The sequence below is a fragment of the Dromiciops gliroides genome, chromosome 3 (assembly GCF_019393635.1).
Source record: "Dromiciops gliroides isolate mDroGli1 chromosome 3, mDroGli1.pri, whole genome shotgun sequence".
In the NCBI taxonomy this organism is placed as follows: domain Eukaryota; kingdom Metazoa; phylum Chordata; class Mammalia; order Microbiotheria; family Microbiotheriidae; genus Dromiciops; species Dromiciops gliroides.
The window spans coordinates 655,267,104-655,291,734 of record NC_057863.1 but is presented as its reverse complement, the minus strand read 5'-3'; the positions used below and the strand labels follow the sequence as shown (position 1 = coordinate 655,291,734).

Genomic DNA, 24,631 nt, shown 5'->3' with positions numbered 1-24,631 from the left:
GATGCAAAATGAAAATCCCATAGAACCTCCTCTACTATGGGACTCTTCTATATTTTAACTGAAGGGATAATTGGGGGACTTAGAAGAGTGGAAAATTTTTGGAATGATACTAGTGTAAGTTTTATACCCACAGGACTCTGTATCTGGCTGGAAGAATGTCTTCTTGCTATCAGCTGCAATTAATCTGGCAGGAATGATCATCTACGTAATCTTTGGCCGTGCCGATATCCAGGATTGGGCTAAGGAGAAAAGACTCACCCGATTCTGAGTGTTCATGAACGATAAACTGAAGTCAAAATGGATCTAGATAATCCTAAAGGATTTTCATTTGCTGTTATTTTATTTTTTCAGCCACTTGAACTTCTGGATTCTGAATTGCTTTTAACTCTATTCCCAGTTATTATTCTGAGACGCAAACTGTGTAAACTAAACATGCTTTCTAAAGAGTTTATATGCAGCTTGACTTGCTAAGGTGGGTTACATATACAGTCTATTCAGATGCCCTAACTGTTTAAGTGAACTTTTAGGTTCTACTCCATAAGGCAGAACTCTACAAATGCCTTAGGAGAATTCATTGATCCAGGAAGGACACAATTTTACAGTAACTGATAGAAGAATTGTTATTTCCTAAAAGCATTGAATTTGCTTTCTGATATATTTCATCATTGTCCCTATGGTGTAGTTTTCTTTATCTAGATCACTAAAATTACTCATTGGGGTCTTAGTAACTTTTGCATTGGTGTCTTTTATCACAGACTTAATTTCTTTCTGACCAGGTTGATTGCAATTAATCCTATTTTATAGAAGAAATCCACGAATGCATTTTTGTCTTTTTTCAAAATTAAGAACACTGACCACATGCCTAGGGGTTGTGAGGAAATGGACACCCCCGGAAAGGCTCAATCAGAGATGAGTCCTACCAGGTCTCTAGCATCATAGCAATGAATAGTTACCAGAGAATACAGAGAGAAGATTTGGAGACCAAGCTGGGACTTAAACTCATATAATGTAAAAATGTTACAAAGGATTTATGAGATCATATAGTCCAGTCCACTCATTTTGCTGATGAGAAAACTAAGGAAAAAAAGATGAAGCAACTTCACCTTCAGAGATTATTGGTTATGAACTGCAAGATGAAACAGGGTGGATAAATCTCACTGTTTAATCGAATGAATGCAAGAAAAAACCATATATCAACCATTTTCTATGTACCAGGCAGGGCAAGTAGGTAGTGCAGTGAGTAGACTTCCAGGCCTGGAGTCAGAAATACTCATCTTCCTGAGTTCAAATCTGGTCTCAGACACTTATTAGCTAGATGACCCTGGGCGCGTCACTTAACCCTGTTTGCCTCAGTTTCCTAATCTATAAAATGATCTGGAGAAAGAAATGGCAAACCACTAGAGTATTTCTGCCAATAAAACTCCAAAAGAAGAGTCAGATACAACTGAAACAACAGAATTACAACACCGTATCAGGAACTATGCTATATTCTGAGGATACAAATACAAAAAAGAAGGTAGTCCTTGTCAATCTAATAGTGAAAGATAACACATTCAGGGGGACAATAGCCAAGGAGGGATGTTTTGGTAGTTTTAATTTGATTATTGTTTTCAGAGCCAAAGTTAGAAAGCAAGAGGGGATGACATGAAGGCAGAAAATGGAGCACACTGAAGATGTGTGAGGAACAGAGAATAGGACTTTATGGGTGGATCATAGAGTATGTAGAGGTGAGTATGTACAGGATGATACCAGGTGGTAAAGAGTCTTTCATTTTAAAAAAGAGAAATTTATATTTGATTCTAGAAATAATAGAGAGCCAATGTGCTTCATTTGATAGGAGATTAATATAAGCTATGATTTAGAAAATCATCTTGTCATTTCTGAGGAGGATAAAATGGAGTAGGGAGAGAGACTTGAGGCTAGGAATGAAGGGTATAAAGGAGAATATAATATTCCTTGGGAAGAAGTGTTTTTATGGAGGAAACAAAAAATGACTTGAAGAGGTAGAAGGAAATTCTAACCTATAACTATTAGCAAAGTAAGAATATGACATGAAAAAGGAATGAAGGCCACTGGGTCTAGGAGCCCTGTTATTTAGTCTATTCTTATAAGGGGTTGGGTGTGGGATGGTCCTACACCATCTCTAGAAGAAGCATTTTTTTTTCTTAAAGCATGATGATGCAGAACCACAGAGTCCATCAGATGATGGGTTATCCTAACATGTTCAGAAAAAGACAAGGTAAATAGCAGGTGCTAATAAGTCTCTTCCAAGAGTTACTAAGTCAGCTATTTTCTGGCCCAGCATAAACAAGAGAGGTATGCTGTCTTCTTGGGCTTTGCATCTGGGACCTAATAGAGAATCTTCCCAGGCTTGTCAATTTGATGATAACTGACCACTTCTGCTGACTCATGTAGAGACAAACATACCACCTAAAGGAACCTGAAAAGTCTTGTTAAGGAATATGATGCCCTGAACAACAACAAATGAAGGTTTTAAGGACATGGATTGTATCTTCATTATTAATGTCAATTAAAGGTAAGAGATTGAGAAGAGAAAGACATATCTGGGAGGTGATTGGCTAGCTAAGAAGATGGTATATGAACCTGGGATTTGTGTTTCTGGACTATGGTTAAAATATAGGAATAATCATGGGTTGGGATATACTTCACCAAGATCAATAAATATATACTTGTCTAAAGCCTAACAGGTTTTATTTAATTAATCTAGTAATAAACATTTATTAAGCATTCACTATGAACCATGCATTGTGCTGAATACTAAATATACAAAAAAGTTTTTAAAAATAATGCCCACCGGGGCAGCTAGATGGCACAGTGGATAGAGCACCGGCCCTGGAGTCAGGAGTACCTGAGTTCAAATCCGGCCTCAGACACTTAACACTTACTAGCTGTGTGACCCTGGGCAAGTCACTTAACCCCAATTGCCTCACTAAAAAAAAAAATAAAAAATAAATAATGCCCACCTTAAGGAGCTTATAGTCTATAATCAAGAACTATTAAAATAAAAGGGGAGGAGGAGAGAGAAAACTGACCCTAAAGACATGCCAAGCCTGGTACACCAAGAATACTAGGTACATATAAGGAAATGGAAGAAAACAAAAGAGAGGTCTAATAATTTATTGGAAATAATATTCAAAAAGAGGGGCAATAATAAAACTCATGACCTTAGATGCCTATAAGTGGCCTATTTGGGATTTATACAATGGAAACTTACCTAACAACGAGTGTTTCAAAAGTGGAATAAGCTACTTTAAGAAATAGTGAGCTTTCCATCACTGGTGGTCTTTAAGAAAAAAGACTGAATTTCCACTTGCCAGGGATATTGTTCAGAAAATTCTTGTTTGGATTTGAGGTGGATTTCATGGCCTCTGACCACTGGCTTCATTGTCCCCTTCTAATGCCAAGATTGTTTAATATCTCCACAACATTAATTTCCAAACAGGTCACATCTGAAATTCTGTGTCTAGCTTGGGACATCTCTCCTCAAATGACATGAATGAGCTGGCATATGAATTGGATGGTGAGAGGATTGGGAGCTATTCCATGTAAGTAATAATTGATTGAAGTATCTCTGGATATTTAGCCTGGAAAAGGGGGAAGATTTGGGAGGAAAAACAGCATTTCTCACATTTGAAGGACTCATAATTGAAATGAAATTGGACTTAATCTGTTTGCTCCAGAGTACAAAAGGAGGAATAACTGTTAGAATTTGCAAGCCAAATCCAAATCTGGTCCAAAGAAAATCTTCCAAATAATGAGCTGTCCAAAAGTAGTTGGGTTTCCTTAGTTCTCCCTTGACTGTTGTTTATCCTTCATTCACAAAAAGGACCATGGACAAGAAAACATTTGGTCAAAAAAAGTGATGCATAGAAATATCCCTCTTCCCTTCCAAGTCACTAACTCTCTCCATTTTCCATCTACAGCTTTATTTGGTTTCAACTTCATAGAACAAGATACCCCCCCCCCCCCCCAGAATAATCTGGTCACTTCAGATCTTTCACCATGCTACTAACTCAACCTTGGATATTCAACACCTTGGATATATCCACCTCCCTCAGTCTTCTCTCCCCTCTGTTTGGAGGACTTGATGGTGACGTGCTAAACTTCATTCAAAACTTTTCTTTATAAAGCACAATCTTGGTCTTTGCAGCTCACTCCACTCTCCATCTTCAGCTCTGCTTGGTTTCAACTCCATGGAACAAGCTGCACCCTCACTGGGTACACCCTGGTGTCTATTCCCTTTCTGGTTTCCTTTTGTGTGTTGTCTTCCTCCATTGGATTGTAAGCTCCTTAAGTGTATAGACTGTCTTTCTTTTCCTAATTTGTATTCCCAATGCTTATTATGGTACTTAGCATATAGCAGATACTTAATAAATGTTCATTGATTTAAACTAAAAAGGGAATCAGAGAGCTCATTGAAAGGTAACCTAGAGGGCCAATCTTTTTAATCTTTCTTTTTTTGGTGGACCAATGAGGGTTAAGTGACTTACCCAGGGTCACACAGCTAGTAAGTGTCAAGTGTCTGAGGCCGAATTTGAACTCAGGTCCTCCTGAATCCAGGGCTGGTGCTTTATCCACTGCACTACCTAGCTGCCCCCAAATCTTCTTTTCTCTGAGCCAGGTACTCCAAGTCCTTAGGGATCCTCATATGGGATCAACTTGAGACCCTTTAACATATTCCTATCATTTCTGAGTTATTCCTCCATTGAGGCTTTTTAATCTTTCAATTCTTCTGGCAGAACAGTATTCCATGACAATATCTCAGTATTCTGCCAGTTAATTATAGTATGTCAGCACCTAGTGGGAAGGAATGGTTTGATTTCTGTTTTGTTTTGGTGCTCAGCTATGGTTTGTTTTGTGTTGTTTTTCCCATAGCACTATGCACAATACTCAGAGTACACTTAATTAATACATTTTAATGATACATTGGTTCTTTTTCTTTCTCCTCTAGTTCATGGATTTTGACAATGGAGTAATTTTCTTGATATATGATGCTTCTCCACTAAAATGAATAAACATTTATTAACCACCATTTTTATAACACAACAGCAGCAACACTGGGGATTCAAAGAGAAAAAAGAAAGAAAATGGGCCATGCCATGAAGGAGCTAACATTTTACTACTGATAAGGCTGGATAATGTTTATAGTGATAAGAAAATTACATACACATGTTATACATATGTATGTATGTATATATGCATACACACAAAGAGAAAGAGAGAGAGGCAGAGACAGAGATAGAGAGAGACAGAGACAGAGAGGGTGAGAATATTCATTATAATACTGAAGCTGGCCTCTAGGTGACATAGATGCATATAACCTTTGAATTCTGAGGAGACAATGTAACTGTCCTGGGGCTGAGATAGATAAACATAAATATATAGCTGAGCCTGAGGTCAGTTACACTGTCCCCACCCCAGGGTTCTAAGGGCACCATTGAGGAGTTGGGTGTCATTTTAATGTCATTGATTCAAGCCCCCATTCTGGTATGGTTCTTTTTTTTTTGTGGGGCAATGGGGGGTTAAGTGACTTGCCTAGGGTCACACAGCTAGTAAGTGTCAAGTGTCTGAGGTCAGATCTGAACTCAGGTCCTCCTGAATCCAGGGCTGGTGTTTTATCCACTGTGCCACCTAGGTGCCCCCCTGGTATAGTTCTACCAGCAATTAATCACCAGTGAACACTCCAATTCTATTTAAACAATTAACATCAATTGGAGATAGCTTTTACAAAGTGATAATTACTTCAAAGCAATGGCAAGAACAGTAGTATAAACAATCTCTCCCCACCCCAACACTACAGGAGTATACTCTCTTCTGTATTAGCTCTGGGGAGAATGGTTTCAGATTAAATAGCTTCTACATGGCATTGGAATTCCCCAAATTCATATCCAAATGAGACATTGCTAATGGATAAGCCCTTGTCTCTGCTACTGGTGGGCTATAGCCTAAAAGTCATACCTCTTTACCTTTTCTGGATATGTAGCTCTCCTGTCAATCAATCAGAAATCACTTATTAAGTATTTACTATTACTCCTAATATCTAACATTTATATAATACTTTAAGGATTGCAAAGCATTTTACATTTGATGCTCACAACACTGTGAAGTAGGTGCTGTTGTTATCTTCATTTTATAAATGTAGAAACTGAGGCTGAGAGAGGTTAAATGGCATGGCCTTATTAAACAGAAACCTGTTCCCCACAAAAACATTAGCAGAGTGAATCCCTGTTAAAAAACAACAATAACAACAAACAAGCACCATACCTATGTCATTTTTACATAGATGGAAGAAATTTAGCAATGAGTCCATCAATTGGTGAACCCATTTAGTCACTCAGCAGGTCCAATTCAGAGGACTGGCTCCATTTTGAAGCTAATAATCTTGAGAAGGAATGGCTCTTAAGGGGAGGGTAAAAGAAACAGTTTCTCCCCCTTAACCCTTCCTTCCCATTGACCATGTTATTGGAGATATTAGACCAGAGAAACAACACATTCAACTGAGAGCAGACAAATACATATGAAGGACAAACACAGACATTGAACAATTCAGAAGAACTCTTGTTGTTTGTCCTTCATTCTTGAAGAGGACTGTGACATCAGGGTACTGTCATGACTTGCACTGAATTGAATTTTAAGTGAGGGAGGGCTGTGCAAGGTCACCAATGTCACCTTTACTTCCAGAGCCATCTGTGTCCAGTGGCAAGGTATATATTAGGATGACTGGAGATGGCTGCAGATGTTTAAGACAGCTGGGGCTAAATGGCTTTCCCAGGGTGACACAGCTAGTAAGTGAGTGATGTGAGATTTGAACTTGGGTACTCCCAATTTCAGGGCCAGTGATCTATTCACTGCACCATCAAGTTGCCCCTATTCAGAAAGGTAACCCAAAAGATTCATCCAAGGGAAGAAGCAATTTTAAGGAGTATGATCCTTTGCACTAGAGATTACTAGCAAGGGATTCAACAAAGGACATTCAGGAAATTTTATGATTTTAAATCCATATAGAAAGTATCTCATATGGGCTTATAATCCAAGGAAGCTATTGATAAGGAAAAAGTTGCAGTATATTTCAAAATATTTAGAGCAGCACTTTTTGTGATAGTGAAGAACTGGAAACAAAGTAGATCCCCATCAGCTGGGGAATAACTAAACAAATTGTGGTACATGAATGTAATGGAAGATTACTATGCTGTAAAAACAATGTATGTGTCAAATACAGAGAAGTATTGGAAAGATCTATATAAATTGATGTTGAGTGAAGTAAGCAGAGGCAAGAACATAATATACATGGTAACTACAATAGTGTAAATGGAGAGGTTAATGACATACTAGAATTTGTTTTCTTTCTTTCTTTTTTTTTTTTTAGTGAGGCAATTGGGGTTAAGTGACTTGCCCAGTGTCACACAGCTAGTAAGTGTTAAGTGTCTGAGGCCAGATCTGAACTCAGGTCCTCCTGACTCCAGGGCCAGTGCTCTATCCACTGTGCCACCTAGCTGCCCCAACATACTAGAAATTTTAAAGTAAATATGTTATGATTAAAGATATCAAGTGATACTTGAATGAAAAGATAGAAGAAAACACCTCCAATCTATTAGTCCTTCATGGAGGTGAAAGGTCCAAAATGTTATATATTGCATATGTTTTCACACTTTTCAATGTATCACCTTGCTGACTTCTTTTCCATCTCCAACAAAAGTTTGTAATATAGGATGGTTCTCTAGGAGGGGGAGGGAGAGGGACATATGACGTACTATGGTGTTGTAAGAAACAGAAAATATCAATAAAAACTTATTTTAAAATGAAGGTATCACATGATCTTGAATAAATATTGCCAAATTGACTTTGTAAAGAAATTGGCCTCTCATTCTCTCTAGTGACCTACATTTTTAACCAGTGCAGTAAAATATTAACAGGTGAGTAAAGATTCATTTTCTTTCCAAAAATCTTATCTAGAACTTTAAAAAACAGTATTGATAACTATAGCTTATATGTAATTTTCACTCCAGTTGTTATGATACTACAATTCTGTTATTCTGTATATGGACATTGGTTTTTGCCCAGATATGAGGAAATAAAGTTTGCTACCTTTTGAGAACTGTGGGTACCAATGTAAATGCTTAGATTTGGCTACTGTCAATTAGTTTTGTCTTTAGTACATTTCTCCTTGGAAGCATCAAAGTACAGTATCAAATACAGTAATCTACAATGAAATAATTACAGCCAAGTGGAGGAATGTTATTCAGGGTCTTTGCTCAGTCATTTCTTCAAAAGGTAACAGCTTCTTTTTTTTTTTTTTTTTTTGCAGGCAATGGGGGTTAAGTGACTTGCCCAGGGTCACACAGCTAGTAAGTGTCAAGTGTCTGAGGCCGGATTTGAACTCAGGTACTCCTGAATTCAGGGCCGGTGCTTTAACCACTGTGCCATCTAGCTGCCCCCACAGCTTCTTTTTAAATATAATAATAACTGGGATTTATATAGTGCTTTAATACTTACAAGGTGCTTTACATGTTTTCTCTTACAACATCCCTGGGATCCTTAGAACAACCCTGGGAGGTTGGTGCAATTATTACCTTCAAGTTACATATACAGAAACTGAAATTGAGAGGCTAGCCTAGGGTCACACAACTAGTCTGAGGCAGAATTTGAAATCAGGGCATCCTGATTCCAGACCCAGTGTGCTAGCCACCATGGTACTTCACTGACTAACATGGATCAGGGAAGACAGTGAGTGCATCTCTTAGATTACTAGGTAAGTTCACTCATTTTTTTGGCTCCCCTGTCTCCTACTTGGTCATGTTTTATTTGGAGTTTGGTAGCTCATCTAAAAAACAACATTCACCAAAGCCTGAGGCCTGAGTAACATGATTAAATGTTTTCCTCTCTCATCATTTTCCAAATTAAAGATGAAACTCATATTCCCTTCCTAAAACAATATGAAGGGGACAGCTAGGTGGCACAGTGAATAAGGCACTGTTCCTGGAGTCAGAAGTACCTGAGTTCAAATCCAGCCTCAGATACTTGACACTTACTAGTTGTGTGACCTTGGGCAAATCACTTAACCCTCATTGCCCTTAAAAAAAAAACACCAATATGAAAGCTAAGCCTGATTACAGACCACCTATAGCCATAGTAGCTCCAAAACAATGCCCTTGACAATACAAAATTGTCACTGAAGCATGGCTTCACCATAAGACCCTCTCTGAAGAACACAGATAAAAGCCCTATCTTAATCTAGTTAATAAAGTTCTTAACTGTGTGACCCTGGGCAAGTCACTTAACCCTCATTGTCCTGCGAAAATTAAAAAAATAAAAATAAAGTCCTTAAGCTTGAACAAGACATTTAAAGCATATGGGGAGGAGAAATGCATTATCCTTTGTATTTTCTACTTCTGTCTGAGAGTAACAATAAAAGCAAATTCTTTTTCTTTTTTTTTAATAATTGATTTTATTTTTAATTTATGGAACAAAATGAGCATTTCTGTAGCATAGTACAATAAAAAGATGATTGCCCATGAAACTGCAAATCTACCATGCACGACTTGCTGTTCCTTTAAAATACACAACAAAATTGTCATGTGAATTTCTTTTTTTCTTTCCTCTCCCCTCCCACCCTAGAGATGGCTACCATTAGACACAAATAGATGTATGTATGTAAAATTATTCTATACATACTTTTATTTATCAGTTCTTTCTCTGGAAGCAGATAGCATCTTTCTTCATATGCCTTTTATTGTTAGCTTGAATATTTGTAACTGTCAAAATAATTTATTCAGTCAAAGTGATTCTTAAAACAATATTGTTGTAACTGTATACAATGTTCTCTTGGTTCTTGTCATTTTGTTCTTCATTATTTCATGCAACTCTTTCCATATTTTTTCTCGTCATTTCTTATAGCATAGTAGTATTTCAACACAATCATATACCACAACTTGTTTGTTCATTCCCCGATTGATGGGCATCCCTGCTATGTCCAGTTCTTTGCCACCACATAGAGAGCTGCTATAAACATTTTGTAGTTTCTTATCATTTTCCCCTAATCATCTTTGGAAATAGACCTACTAGTGGTATTTCTGAGCCAAAGGGTATGGGCAATTTAATAACTCTTTGGGTATAATTCCAGATTGTTCTCCAAAATGGTTGGATCAGTTCACAATCCCAGAAAGAATGAATTTGTGTGCCAATTTTTCTACATCCCCTCCAAGATTTGTCACTTTCCCTTTCAATCATTTTAGCCAATCTGGTAGGTGTAAAGTGATATCTTAAGGTTGTTTTAGTGTGCATTTCTCTAATCAATAATGATTTAGAACATTTTTTTCATATGACTATAAATTGTTTTGGTTTCTTCATTTGTTGTGGTTTATTTGGGGGGGGGCAGCAGGGCAATAAGGATTAAGTGACTTGCCCAGGGTCACACAGCTAGCAAGTGTCAAGTGTTTGAACTCAGGTCCCCCTGACTCCAGGGCTGGTGCTTTATCCATTGCACCACCTAGCTGCCCTTGATTGCTGTGTGACCCTGGGCAAGTCACTTAACCCCATTGCCCCGTTAAAAAAAAAAAAGTGTGTATTCAATCAATATCAGTTCCTTCTCTGGGAGTGGATAGTATGCTTCATTACTAGTCCCTTGGGATTGTCCTGGCCCACTGCACTGGTGAGAGTAGTCAAGTCATTCACAATTGCTCATAGAACAATACTGCTGTCACTGTGCACAGTGTCCTCTAGGGGCTTTTCTTGACCCCTATGTCCAAAGTTGTCCTGTAATGTTTTCTTGGCCATAGAGCAATATATAATATGCCTTAGGTAGCACCTACTTCTTTGTCCCATATATAGGCTCAGTGATGGTGTGGTCCAAGGTCCTATTGTCTCACTCTAATTTCTGTCATCATCTCAATGTAAAGTGCCTTCAACTATCTGACCCTGGATTCTTTTGCCACCCTCCCCCTGTTCTTTGACTTGTATCTCTTCTCACCATCCTTTATATTCCACTTTCTTTCTTTGCCAGTCATCTACAAACAAGTGAAACAAAGAAAACTGGTTCTATAAAATAAGGTTCACATATACTGCTGTTGTGCAATCTGGAGGAAGTCCCAAACCTTCAGCTGTGCTGTCATCTACTTTTAGTCCAGTTCATTGGATGCCATTTTTATAGTTTTTTCTACTTATTACGTATCACCATAGCTCCAATATCATGAGGCATTTGCAATATCACAAAGTTCCACATTAGTCTTCCCTGGTTGGTAATGAATATAGAATTCACAGTTGGCTAGTGCTAATCATATAGAACTTTCCTTGACACTGGTCAGAATATGGCAGTAGATTGTTGTTAGTCCACACTGGGAATTTCATTTAATACATGTAGTGTTTGAATTCCCCAGTAAGAGTCCATTTCTATTCCAGGAACTCCAGCTTGTTCATGGGATAATGACCCTCACTGCCACTCAATGTCCTGCTGGCAAATGAACTGGTTTCACTTGATTATCATTCTTTTTCTTCTCCTAAGTGGTCCAAGATGACACCTACATGTAGGGGGAAAAAAGATTTGTTTGGGTCAAAACAGGTCAATACTTGAGAGTGTGAAGCAGTTCTTTCAGCCTTTAAAAGCTTGTTAACATCTATCTGTCCAATGATCTCCAAAGAATTTATTGGTTGTCATCAGCAGACATTATATGTAACAGAGATAAGTTAGAGGCATTCCCAATAAGATCAGGGGTGAAACCAGGGATGTCCATTATCACCTCTATTATTTAATGTTGTACTAGAAATGTTAGCTTTAGCAATAAGAGAAGAGGGGCAGCTAGGTGGCACAGTGGATAGAGCACTGGCCCTGGAGTCAGGAGTACCTGGGTTCAAATCCAGCCTCAGACACTTAACACTTACTAGCTGTGTGACACTGGGCAAGTCACTTAACCCCAATTACCTCACTAAAAAAAACAAAACAACAACAACAACAAAAAAAAATCAGTAAGAGAAGAAAAAGGAATCAAGGGAATTAGAATAGTTAGAGAGGAAACAAATCTTTCACTCTTTGCAGATAATATGATGGTATACTTAGAGAATCCTAAAGAATCAACTAAAAAATACTTGAAATAATTAACAACTCTACCAAAGTTTCAGGATCTAAAATATACCCACATAAATCATCAGCATTTCTGTACATGACCACCAAAACCCAGCAGCAAGAGATAGAAAGAGAAATGCCATTTAAAGAAATGGTAGACAATATAAAATACTTGGGTCTATCTGCCAAGACAAACCCAGGAACTCTATGAGCACAATTACAAAACACTTTTCATACAAATAAAATCAGATCTATGGAATTGGAAAAATATCAATTCCTTGGACTTCTCATGGGGAGAAAGGCGTGGCACAGAACACGGCACTGAGATACCAATTTCATTGAGCAGGAGACAGGCAGATACTTTTATAGAGGTCTGATGGTGGTTCAATGAGGTAATTGTCTGACTGTGGAAAGTTCCCCTATTGAGGGAGGACCATCCCCCATTGGTGGTAGCTGGAGGAGTTGGGTGAGGGGTGGCTGCGGATGTCTCAAGCCATCTCTCTGCTCCTCAGGCCACAAAGGCAGCAGCCACACCTAAACTTATCTCCCCAGGGTTGAGGGAGACTAGAATGAAGGGTGGGGGTCCGGAAGCTAGCTCCCTCGTGATCCGATCCGGTCCCACTTCTCTCTTTAGGTGTGTCTATCCTTTGGTTTAGTTTCTCAAGGAGAAGGTTCTTTGATGGACCCCAGAGAACTTCTGGGGTGTTCTGGGCCCATAGCCCATAACAAATCCATAATATTGTATATGTTATTATTGTGTTTTTAAATTTTCTCTTATTGCAAATTTGGGGAAACTTGTAAAAAAAATGCTTTTAAGAGAATGATGCAATTGTATCACTGGGAAATGTAACTTTGTGAAGTGGATTTTTGGTATGCTATCCTCCAATGATCACATGCCATAAATGTAATTTAGCATTTTCAATATCATTAAGAATAACCAAATAGGGGGAGGGACCGAGACATTGCGGAGGGGAGGGGGGGCTGGGGAGAGAGCGGGGGGAGGGGCATTAAGTGAGGGGGATAGGGTGGAGATGGGGCCGAAAGGGAGGAAGGGGGCACCTAGTGTCGGGGGAGAGGAGAGTTTGGATTGGTTTGGAAGGGATGATTGTGAGACTAGAAAAGGCCTGGAGTGTGATTGGTGGTGGGGGCGGGGCGAAGGAGACTGGGAAGCTGTCTGGAAAGAGGGGAGGACAGGGCAGTGTGGAAGCTGGGAGACCCTGAGGATTGTCCTGGGAGGATCTAGGTAGCAGAGACAGCGGGGCAGGCTGGCCGTGCTGTGCGGGCATGTGTCGATAGCCACATCCGGGGGGAATGTTACGGTGGACGGTGCACCTGGAGGGCGGGCCCCGCAGGGTGAATCATGCAGCAGTGTCTGTGGGGCACCGGGTGTATTCATTTGGAGGACACTGTTCTGGAGAAGACTATGAGACATTACGCCAGATTGATGTACACGTTTTCGATGCAGTGTCATTGCGTTGGATGAAGTTGCCCCCAATGCGGTCCAGCAGACAGGCTGTGGAAGTGCCCTACATGCGTTATGGACATTCGGCCGTCCTCATTGATGACACTATCTACCTGTGGGGTGGACGCAATGACACAGAAGGAGCCTGCAATGTGCTCTATGGCTTTGATATCAACACTCACAAGTGGTTCACACCCAAGGTATCTGGGACAGTGTCTGGGGCCCGAGATGGACATTCAGCCTGTGTCCTGGGCAAGAACATGTATGTCTTCGGGGGCTATGAGCAGCTGGCTGACTGCTTTTCCAATGATATCCACAAGCAACATGACGTGGACCCTCATTTCTGCCAAGGGCACTCCCGCACAATGGAGGGACTGTCACTCAGCTACAATGTTGGGCAACCTCATGTATGTTTTTGGGGGTCAAGCTGATCGATTTGGACCCTTTCACTCAAATAATGAGATCTATTGTAACCGAATCCGTATCTTTGACACAAGGGCTGAGGCCTGGTTGGAGTGTCCATCTACCCCATTGTTGCCTGAGGGTCGAAGAAGCCACTCTGCCTTTGGGTACAATGGGGAGCTGTACATATTTGGCTGCTACAACGCAAGGCTGAATCGGCATTTTCATGACCTCTGGAAGTTCAATCCAGTGTCCTTCTCTTGGAAGAAGATTGAACCTAAGGGAAAGGGGCCATGCCCCCACCGATGCCAGTGCTGTTGCATCATGGGAGACAAGATTGTCCTCTTTGGGGGCACTAGTCCTCCTGAGGAAGGCCTAGGAGATGAGTTTGACCTCATGGACCACTCTGACCTACACATTCCAGACTTTAGTCCCAGCCTGAAGACCTTGTGCAAACTGACTCTGATTCAGTATAACCTGGACCAGACCTGTCTGCCCCATGATATCAGGTGGGAGCTGACTGCCATGACCAACAGCAACATCATCCCATGGGTAGAGGGAAGCCTCCATTGCTTTCCCTACTGATCTTGCTGCTGCCCTCACCACCCCTTCCCATCATTTGCGAGCCTGCCACCATGGGCCCCTGGACTTTGTTCCCCTGCAGCTGGAGGTGCTGGACTAGGGATTTTTTCTGTGCTGTGGACTTTTGGAGGGGCAGCTGGGGGAGTACAGGGGCCCTCCCCTTATCCCCTCCCCCTTGGGGCTCAGGCCCTCTCACTTTGGTGCTCTCCCCATCCATGTCCTCTTTCCCTCTGATTGTTCCTTAGCATCTGTCATCTGTTTAGGGTATCCACATATCTTATGCGGTTTGAGGGAGGTAAGATGGGGAAGCATCAGTACCTAAATGTAGCTTCACTGCCTCCTCCACCTTCAGGAGAAACCCTTAGGCCCAATTCCTCAACCCTGCCTGAGCCATGAGTGGTGTCTGGGAGCTAAGAGGTGTAGAGCTGTTGAAGTGAAGTCCTCTCTTCACCCTCCTCGGGGAGAGGGGTGTCCATCAGGTGATCCCTTCCTCCCCTCATTCCTGACCCACTTACCCCCTCCAGGTTGTTACTGTTCCCTGAAAACCAGCCAGCAAGGATTTTATAAAAATGTGTACAAGCCCCCCCCCAAAAGAATAACCAAATAGGATGCTTCATGTCTTACTTACATAGTGAGTGAAAGATGAAATGACTGAGGAAACAAAGGTTTTAGCTACAAAGCATATTGATTTATAATTTATTTATGCCAAATTGCCTAACAAATTGGGATCAGTTTTCTTAGCTTTGCCAGTGGCCCCCAGATACAGGGGAAGACAGATTTTTATGCATTAAAACATTTAATTAAATAAGAGCAGTTAATTACAAGAAAACAACTAACCAGGATACAAAATTATGTAATTTGATTTCGAATTGGAGGAAAGATTAGGGACTTTCCAATTTGGGAGGAGAAGAGCAAATACATGTGATTCCCTGAAAACTGTGGGGACCAATTTTTAATTGGGGAGTGTTAGCTAAGCGGCTCGCCGCAATATTGGGGCAAGGAAGAAGACCGGCAGCCTCCCTCAAAACAGAACAGGATTTATTTTAACAAGAACGAACTTTAAAAAAAACCCAACACATACAGGATCAGTAGGATCAAGGGAAAGGAAATAAAATGGGGAAAGGGAAATTACACAACCTGAAAAGATATCACCGCCCAGGAATCAGCTGAGAGTATGCAGCAGAACTCCTGTTACCTTCCAGAGTCCAGCTAGAATGCCCAATTCTCCTCCCCCAATCCCAGAAAAATCCCACACAACCCCAGCCAATGGGATGGCCACTCTGACAGTCACATGACTGCCCTCACTAGGCTTCCAATCATTATAATTTTGCCAGGCCCATGTAGGTATTGGCGAGTGGTGATGATGAAAGGTGCCAGCACCATGGCAACGGCTGCAACCAGTGGGTGGAGCACCATGTGGTTTTTGGAGCCCCAGGCCAGTGCTCAACAAGGCACAAAAACCTCAAATAACAATTAATTCTTTACACCCGAAATCAGAAAGAGTTGTCCCACTCCCTCTGCTAAGTGTCTATAAACAATCAAAGGAACATGGAAACAATAATTAGTTGATCACTATGGGACCAGTTTTCAGATAAGACATATAGGTTATTTAATATGTATAAATATGAGGAAAACTCCTTGTATCAATCTTTGGATCTGATTGAGTTTCTGGTCAGGATAACCTAGGTCTTTAGTTAATGGTACCTAAGCAATAGGTAGGGATGATCCAGCTTCCCAGCAACACAGGGATAGGTTTGAGCAATGCAATTGAACAGTTTTCTCACAAGACAGAAATTGGACTAGATCCATAATTGAATAGAAATGGAACTAAGCTAGCTCCAGAATTGAATTCCCACTACCACTTGCTATTCTAATTCCCTCACCTATCTCAATGAGATTAAACTCTCCCTCAAACTTCTCTTTCCCAAACTCCAAACCCTTTATTTCCAAAGTCTCCTTTCACATTCCAGTGCAGACTGCCCCTTTCTTTAACTTTCCAGCCATTCTTCTCTCATCTCTCCTTGCTTAAACTGATCTCTTCCTTTCTTTTTATATCTTCTCCAATGGACTTAGATTGAAGCCTTACAAAACTGCCCCTTTCTTGTTTTCATATTCTGCTCAGACATTTCACTGCCTTTCTTCTACTTTCTCATTTCCTCTAGTCTCTATTTCCCACTCATATCCCAGACCACCTATAAAACTAATCTTCATTCCACTGAATTTCTCCTTTTCAATTTAACATGTTTTTATTGTACAATAACAATTAAGTGCAATACTCTAATCTCTTGGGGTTCTTAAGAGCTTACAAATGCACTGTCTGTCCCAAAATCTTTAGTTGACTTTGCTTTTAGTCTACCTAAACAGCTAAGTTCTGTTATATCATTCAGAGAAGAAAATACATTGGCAAGGTAAAACACTTTCCCAAATTAATTTTACTAACTTTCAAGTTGCTCTTTGATATAAACAAGCCTCTCTCTTTTCATAGTCAAGAGAAGAGTTAATAGGAGATGATTCTTAAGCAGCAAATAAATCTAAACTGCAGACTGCAAACCCATTAAAAACACTTTTGGACCTCACAGAATACTTTGAAAGTAACTTCAGTTCCTTTCTTTTTCTTTAGTCAGGGAAACAGTCTTCCTCTCTTGAACTAAAACAGTAATTGTCACTCTCCATGAAATGAAAGACAAATGGCCTAAATACTATTGTTGTGTAACTTTCACAAAGTTTTCTTGTTCTCTTTGCTTAAACCAATTCTTAAGTGGTACCCTCAAACCTACTAAGATAGTCAAACCACAATTTGGAAATTCACAGTAGAAAAATTACATTTCAGTCACAAATTTAGTATCGAGTTGATAATGCATACTGGGGGAAAAGATGACCTTGTTTCTTATCTGCCTTGTCTGCCTCCCTAAATTGGCCAGAGTTATAAAGGCAAAGAGAGACTCTATCTTTTATTTAAGCTTTCAAAAATTCAACAGCAAAGTTTTCATTCTGCATACCCTTTTTCCTTTGGTTGATCAGGACACACGAAAAAGTCAGTTAGATTTACCAAGACACAAAATACAGACAATACTAATGACTTACTGGATATCATACAAAAATTATACTTCTGGCTTCAGGCTACTAATAGTTTTTTGCTCTTTTTAGTCCCGCTTAATATGGGAATCTCCTTAAATTTTATAATACATCAACTTCTCAGTACTGAAACTCTACCCCTGCATCTTTGCAAAAAATGAGTCTATTTTCTGTCTTTTAGCCATCATGGTGAAAAGACAGAGGGATCTTATCTCAGTCCCCCTACAGTGGGTGTGACTGAGGTTGCAACCTTGCCAAGGGAAGCCACTCTTAGACAATACTCCAAACACAGGAATTTTGTCATTAATGTTTCTCTGGGAAGAAGTAGGCAACCGCAACCCATGGAGTCTGAGACACTGGATCCTCTATCCATGAAACATATGGGGAAACCATGGTCCTAAAACACACAGGTCTCTTCTAGAATTTTTGTCCTCATAGATGACTCTTACATGTCACCCTAGGTTATGTCTAGGCTCTGGAGTTCCTGAAACAAACAAAAGTCCTCCAGAATGTGTGGCCTTGAAGGTGACTCTCAATTGTTGCCCTAGTCTGCACCCTAGAGTCTATGCTAGAACACTGTAAGTTGAAATTCAGGTTAAAAAAACAAACAGGCAGAAAGTATGCATTTCAAACAAAATAAGACTGTACAGGTGATTGCTATTTTTTTTTTCAAATTTCTCTTGAGGCTTCCTATGTAATTCACCCTAATAACTTAAAGTACTGAGAATTATTTGTCCAAATGAACTTCCTGCCTTGCCCATATTATTCTAGCACCCTGCTGGCTGTGCTAGTTGTTTTGAGATAGGGTCTGACATAAAAGAGTTCTTCTACCCTTGCTGTCTAGAACTGGGTTCACAGCATCATACTCCCCCTGTAGATGTGCTGTCTTTGTCCAGTTACCCAGTTTGTGTCTAAGGAAAGACCCTTGGGCCAGCCATAGACATAGAGGGGAAAAACCCTTAATGTGTTCAGGTGATCAGAATAACATGTAAAACAATGAGACTCATTTCAGTGCAAAACTTTATAGCACGCAAGGGAGAAAACAGGAAAGGGAAGAGAGGAAAAAGGAACCACACATACAACTCGGGCATACATACTAACAGAGAGTATAAGTCACTTAAGGACAGCACTGAGTTAGGAAACAAAGAGAAATAATTCCATTCAGCAGAAAGGGGGATATTGCAGTTGGAAGGTGTACTCCTGCTGGAGGGGAAGATGTTCTCCAAATTACCCTTCTGAAAGTGGGGTTCTTACACTGGATGACTTGCCTGGATTTAGCCAAATTGCATCTTAGAGGGAAAGACAAAATACTATTTTGGGGGCCTGCATATCAGGGAGAAATAGGAAACTCATAGCAGACAAAATATTATTTGTAGGACATAGCCATAACAACTTTCTTTTTGGTTTGTTGTTGTTTTGTGGGGCTTTTGTATCAATTTTCAAAAAAAATGTTGTATTTTACTATGAATGAATTCTATAAGCTTACAGTCACCCTTAAGGGGACACTGTCATAGTGGTCTTAAGATCATCAGGCCTAAAAGTGGATGATTTTGATTATATTAAATTAAAAAATTTTTGTACAAACAGAAGCAATGCATCCAAAATTAGAAGGGAGGCAGAAAGCTGGGAAACAATTTTTGAGGCCAGTGCTTCTGATAAAGGCCTCATCTCTAAAATATATAGGGAATTAAATCAAATTTATAAGAATCCAAGTCATTCCCCAATTGAGAAATGGTCAAAGGATATGAACAGGCAGTTTTCTGATGAAGAAACCAAAGCTATCTATTCCCATATGAAAAAATGCTCTAAATCTCTAATGATTAGAGAGATGCAAATTAAAACAACTCTGAGGTACCACCTGACACCTATCAGATTGGCTAAAATGACAAAAAAGGAAGATAATAAATGTTGGAGAGGCTGTGGGAAAATTGGAACATTAATGCATTGTTGGTGGAGCTGTGAGCTGATCCAACCATTCTGGAGAGCAATTTGGAATTATGCCCAAAGGGTGATAAAGCTGTGCATACCCTTTGACCCAGCAATCCCACTTTTAGGTCTTTTTCCCAAAGAAATCATGGAAGGGGGAAAGGGACCCACATGTACAAAAATATTTATAGCTGCTCTTTACGTGGTAGCAAGGAATTGGAAGTTGAGGGGGTGCCCATCAATTGGGGAATGGCTGGACAAGTTGTGGTATATGAATACAATGGAATACTATTGTGCTGTAAGAAATGATGAGCAGGAAGAGTTCAGAGAAACCTGGAGGGTCTTACATGAACTGATGATGAGTGAGATGAGCAGAACCAGAAGAACATTGTACACAGTATCATCAACATTGAGTGTTGACCTACTGTGATGGACTATATTCTTCTCACCAATGCAATGGTACAGAAGAGTTCCAGGGAACTCATGATAGAAGAGGATCTCCAAATCCAAGAAAAAAAAAGAAAGAAAGAACTGTGGAGTATAGATGCTGATTGAACCATATTATTTCTTTTGTTTTGGGTGCTGTTGTTTTTTTTTTCTATTTTGAGGTTTTGCATCACTGCTCTGATTCTTTCTCTTGTAACAGGATTAATGCAGAAATAGGATTAATGTTATTATGTGTATATATATATGTGTATGTATATATATCTATATGTATATGTATAGAGATATATAGATATAACCTATATCAGATTACCTGCTGTCTAGGGGAGGGGGGAGGGAGGGGAGGGAGGGAGAAAAATCTGAAATTGTAAAGCATGTATAAACAAAAGTTGAGAACTATCTTTACATGTAACGGAAAAAATAAAATATCTCATAGAAAAAAAAAAGATCATCAGGCCTAGTCTTTTAAAAAAATTTTTTTCATTCTCAATAGAATTTTATTTTTTCCAGTTACACATAAAGATAATTCTCAACATTTATTTTTATAGGATTTTGAATTTCTCAATTTTTACAGCTAGTATTTCTGATAAAAGCCTCATTTCTCAAGTATATAGGGAACTAAATCAATTTATAAGAATGTGAATCATTTCCCAATTGAGAAATGGTCAAAGGATATGAGCATGCAGTTTTCTGATGAAGAAATCAAAGCCATCTATTACCATATGAAAAAATGCTCTAAATCAATATTGATTAGAGAAATGCAAATTAAAACAACTCTGAGGTACCACCTCACACCTGTCAGATTGCCTAATATGACAAAAAAGGAAAATAATAAATATTGGAAATGCTGTGGGAACATTGGAACATTAATGCATTGTTGGTAGAGCTGTGAACTGATTCAACCATTCAGGAGAGCAATTTGGAAATATGGCCAAAGGGCTATAAAGCTATGTATACCCTTTGACCCAGTAATATGACTACTAGGTTTGTATCCCAAAGAGATGATAGAAAAGGGAAAAGGATGCACATGTACAAAAATATTTATAGCAACTCTTTTTGTGGTGGCAAAGAATTGGAAATTGAGGATATGTCCATCAAAAGGGGAATGTCTAAACAAGTTGTGGTATATGAATGTAATGGAATACTATTGTGCTGTAAGAAAAGATGAACAGGAGGAGTTCAGAGAAACCTGGGAGGACTTACATGAACTGATGCTGAGTGAGAAGAACAGAAGCAGGAGAACATTGTACACAGTAACAGCAACATTGTTTGTTGATCAACTGTGATGGACTTGACTCTTCTTAACAGTACAATGATCCAAAACAATTTCAAAAAACTCATGATAGAGAATGTTCTGAACATCCAGAAAAAAAAAAAAAGAACTGTGGATTCTTAATACAGACTGAACCATATTGTTTCTACTTTTTGGTGGTTGCTTTTTTTCCTTTCCTGAGGTTTTTCCCTTGTGTTTTGATTCTTCTTTCACAACATAACTAAAGCAGAAATATGTTGAATGTGATTGTACATATGTAACCTATATCAGATTGCTTGCTGTCTTGGGAAGGGGGGAGGGAAGGGACAAAGGGAGAACAATTTGGAACTAAAAATCTTATGAAAACGAATGTTGAAATCTATCTTTAGATGTAACTGGAAAATAGTAAAATACATTTATGATAAAAATTTTAAAAAATATTTTGAGCTTCAATTTTTTTAGAACTAGCAGTAGTATTACTGGGTCAAAGGGTATGCATAGCCCCATAGCTCTTTGGTCATAGTTCCAGATTGCTCTTCAGAATGGCTGGATCAATTCACAACTCCACTAACAATGCATTAGTGTTCCAATTTTTCCACAGCTTCTTCCAATATTTATTATTTTCTTTTTTTGTCATATTAGCGAATCTGAGACATGTGAGCTGGTACCTCAGATTTGTTCTAATTCGCATTTCTCTAATCAATAGTGATTTAGAGCATTTTTTCATATGTCAATAGGTAGCTTTGATTTCTTCATCTGAAAACTACCTGTTCATATCCTTTGACCATTCCTCAATTGGGGAATGATTTTATTCTTATAATTTTGATTTAGTTCCATATATATATTGGAGGGATAGTGAGGGTTAAGTGACTTGCCCAGGGTCACACGGCTAGTAAGAGTCAAGTGTCTGATGCCGTATTTGAACTCAGGTCCTCCTGAGTCCAGGGCCAGTGCTTTATCCAGTACACCACCTAGCAGCCCCATCCTTAAATATTTTAGAAATGCGTCCTTTATCAGACACATTGACTGTAAAAATTGTTTCTCAGCTTTCTGCTTCCCTTCCAATTTTGGCTGCATTGCTTCTGTTCATATATAATCTTTTTAATTTAATGTAATTAAAATAATTTTGTATTTCATAATATTTTCTATCTCTTGTTTGGTCATAAATTCTCCTCTCCATAGATCTGAGAGGTAAACTATTCTTCTTCCTCTTCTCCTTCCTTTTTTTTTTTTTAGGACAATGAGGATTAAGTGACTTGCCCAGGATCACAAAGCTACTAAGTGCCAAGTGTCTCAGGCCAGATTTGAACTCAGGTCCTCCTGAATCCAGGACCAGTGCTTTATCCACTGTGCCGCCTACCTTCCCAAGGTAAACTGTTCTGTCCTCTCCTAATTTGCCTGTTGTATCACTCTTTATATCTAAATCATGTACCCATTTTAACCTTATTTTGGTATACGGTGTAAGATGTTGGTCAGTGCATAGGTTTTGCCATGTAATCTTTTGGTTTTGTAAGGGACTAAAATTCTAGCTAAGATGTCTAAAATATAATGAGTGGTCACCTTAAATTAGAAGCTTTAGCATGAGTTTAGACTTTTAAGTATTTATTAAAATATATTAGGAGTTAGTAAAGAGAAACACATGGATAAAAAATTAGATCTGCCTGCTCTCTCCCTATTCTCCTTCCCTTGCTCCCAAGATGAAGTCTCCAACCCAGAAAAGACCTCCCCTCAGGGCATTCTTCCCAAAGCCTCCTGCAAAACAGGAAACAGGGCCGTCCACACACACAGATCCAAGCTAGTTGGCTGGTAACACTGATTGACACAACTAACAGGCAGTTCTATAGATGTAAATTCCAGATGCCACATAACTTCTGGATGCTAAAGTCACATGGTTTCTTTATCACATGGTTTCTCCTCATGGCAGAGCTTCCCTGTAATATCTCTCCAGGAGGGAATATCATTCCAATTCTCACAGTTTTCCCAATAGTTTTTTTTTTTGACAAATATTGAGTTCTTATCCCAGAAGCTGGAGTCTTTGGGTTTATCAGACAGTTGATTACCATGGTCATTCACTACTGTGTCTCCTCTGCCCAACCTATTCCACTGTTCCACCATTCTATTTCTTAGCCAGTACCAAATAGTTTTTATGACTGCCACTTTATAGTATAGCTTTAATTTTGGTATGGCTACATCAAACCTAGTCTTAAAACAGTTGTTTGCATGAATAGATTCTAGAAACTACAGCCTCACTTATGGGGAAACTTGCCATGGTGTTCTTAAAACAATGAGGTCCAATCTTAGAATAGTATATAATGCAAATAATGACAAACAAACCTTACTGAGAAAACAGGACTCAGGAGCATCAGACTACCTGAAAATCATAACAAAAAATTATTTTGAAATATTGGATACCCTACTTCAAGAATTGATAAATGAAACCCATTCAGATCAATTAAAAACAGAGGGCAAAAGACAGATAGAAATAACCCATTTGCCACCTCCTGAGGAAAAAAAATAAAGACTTCCAGGAATTCCATAGTCAAAATCCCCAACTTCAAGTTCAAAGAAAAAAAATATTGCAAATAGCCAGAAAGAGAGAATTTAAGTAGTAAGCAACCAGAGTCCATATAACACAAGATATGGCAGCTTTCAGAGAGGAGATCTTGGAATATGAAATTCCAAATTGAATGGCTAAAACCTTATGACCAATAACTTTCTCTGTAAAACAGTGTGATTTTTCTTTGGAGGAAAAATCATCCGTTAATAAAGTAGTTGACTTTCAAACACTGGAAGGGGGCACACAATGATGAAGTGTTTGTATTCTATTATAGCAGAAGGAATAAATATTCTTTCAAGATCCTAATATATATATTTAAGTGTTATAGAAGGAAGTAAATGAGATGGAAGGTCTGGGTGATGTTGTCCTGTTTTAATGGTCTTAGAAGACAGAATTGGGAAAAGAAAATACCGAGGAAGAAAAGGAGAGGAAGAAGATGGAACATAGTATCTCACAAAATAGGCTTTGAGAGAAGAAATATGTAAAATGGGAGGAGAGTTCTGTGGATACAGGTGACCCATGAACCTTACTCTCATCTAAACCAGAAAGAACAGTTACACACACACACACACACACAGAATTTTTACTGGCATTTGTAGCCCCACTATTAGGTATAGTGTCTGACATACTGTAAGCAATTAAAACACCTGACAAATTCTTTGGCTATTTATCTCTGTAAAAAAGAGTCAGTTCTTTGACAGCACTCATCCTAACCCCAATAATCTTCTCTGTCCAGTTAACCATCAAGCTGTTTCTTGAGAAAATAAAAGGTCAGTTAAAAATTAAACTGAAAAAGAAAGTAAACTTTAATCTGAAAAAGTAAAGCCAAAGTATCTCTAATGAAACTGAAGATGT

At 39.1% G+C, this 24,631-nt stretch overlaps 2 protein-coding genes and 1 long non-coding RNA gene across 5 annotated transcripts in view; all 3 read left to right on the top strand.

Annotated features, from left to right (window-relative positions):
* The window catches only part of LOC122746502 (sodium-dependent phosphate transport protein 3-like), a 54,163-nt gene extending 53,439 nt beyond the window's left edge, over positions 1 to 724 (top strand). For 2 of the 3 annotated variants that reach the window (XM_043992150.1, XM_043992151.1), the window contains exon 12: positions 134 to 318. In XM_043992150.1, the coding sequence (XP_043848085.1) occupies positions 134 to 268 (135 nt within the window). In that variant the 3' untranslated portion in view covers positions 269 to 318. Of the gene's footprint in view, positions 1 to 133 lie in introns of all 3 variants that reach the window. The other variant, XM_043992152.1, reaches the window with a different exon arrangement.
* Positions 725 to 1,334: 610 nt separating this feature from the next.
* LOC122746509 lies at positions 1,335 to 4,446 on the top strand. Its single transcript, XR_006355546.1, has 3 exons — positions 1,335 to 2,536; positions 3,464 to 3,566; positions 3,945 to 4,446. It is a non-coding gene; the product is annotated as an uncharacterized LOC122746509 (long non-coding RNA).
* Positions 4,447 to 13,313: 8,867 nt separating this feature from the next.
* On the top strand, positions 13,314 to 14,926 carry LOC122746503 (kelch domain-containing protein 3-like). Its single transcript, XM_043992153.1, is given in 2 exon segments — positions 13,314 to 13,857; positions 13,859 to 14,926. Coding segments are annotated over 2 exon segments (1,137 nt in total). The 5' UTR covers positions 13,314 to 13,387; the 3' UTR covers positions 14,526 to 14,926.
* The last annotated feature ends 9,705 nt before the right edge of the window (positions 14,927 to 24,631 follow it).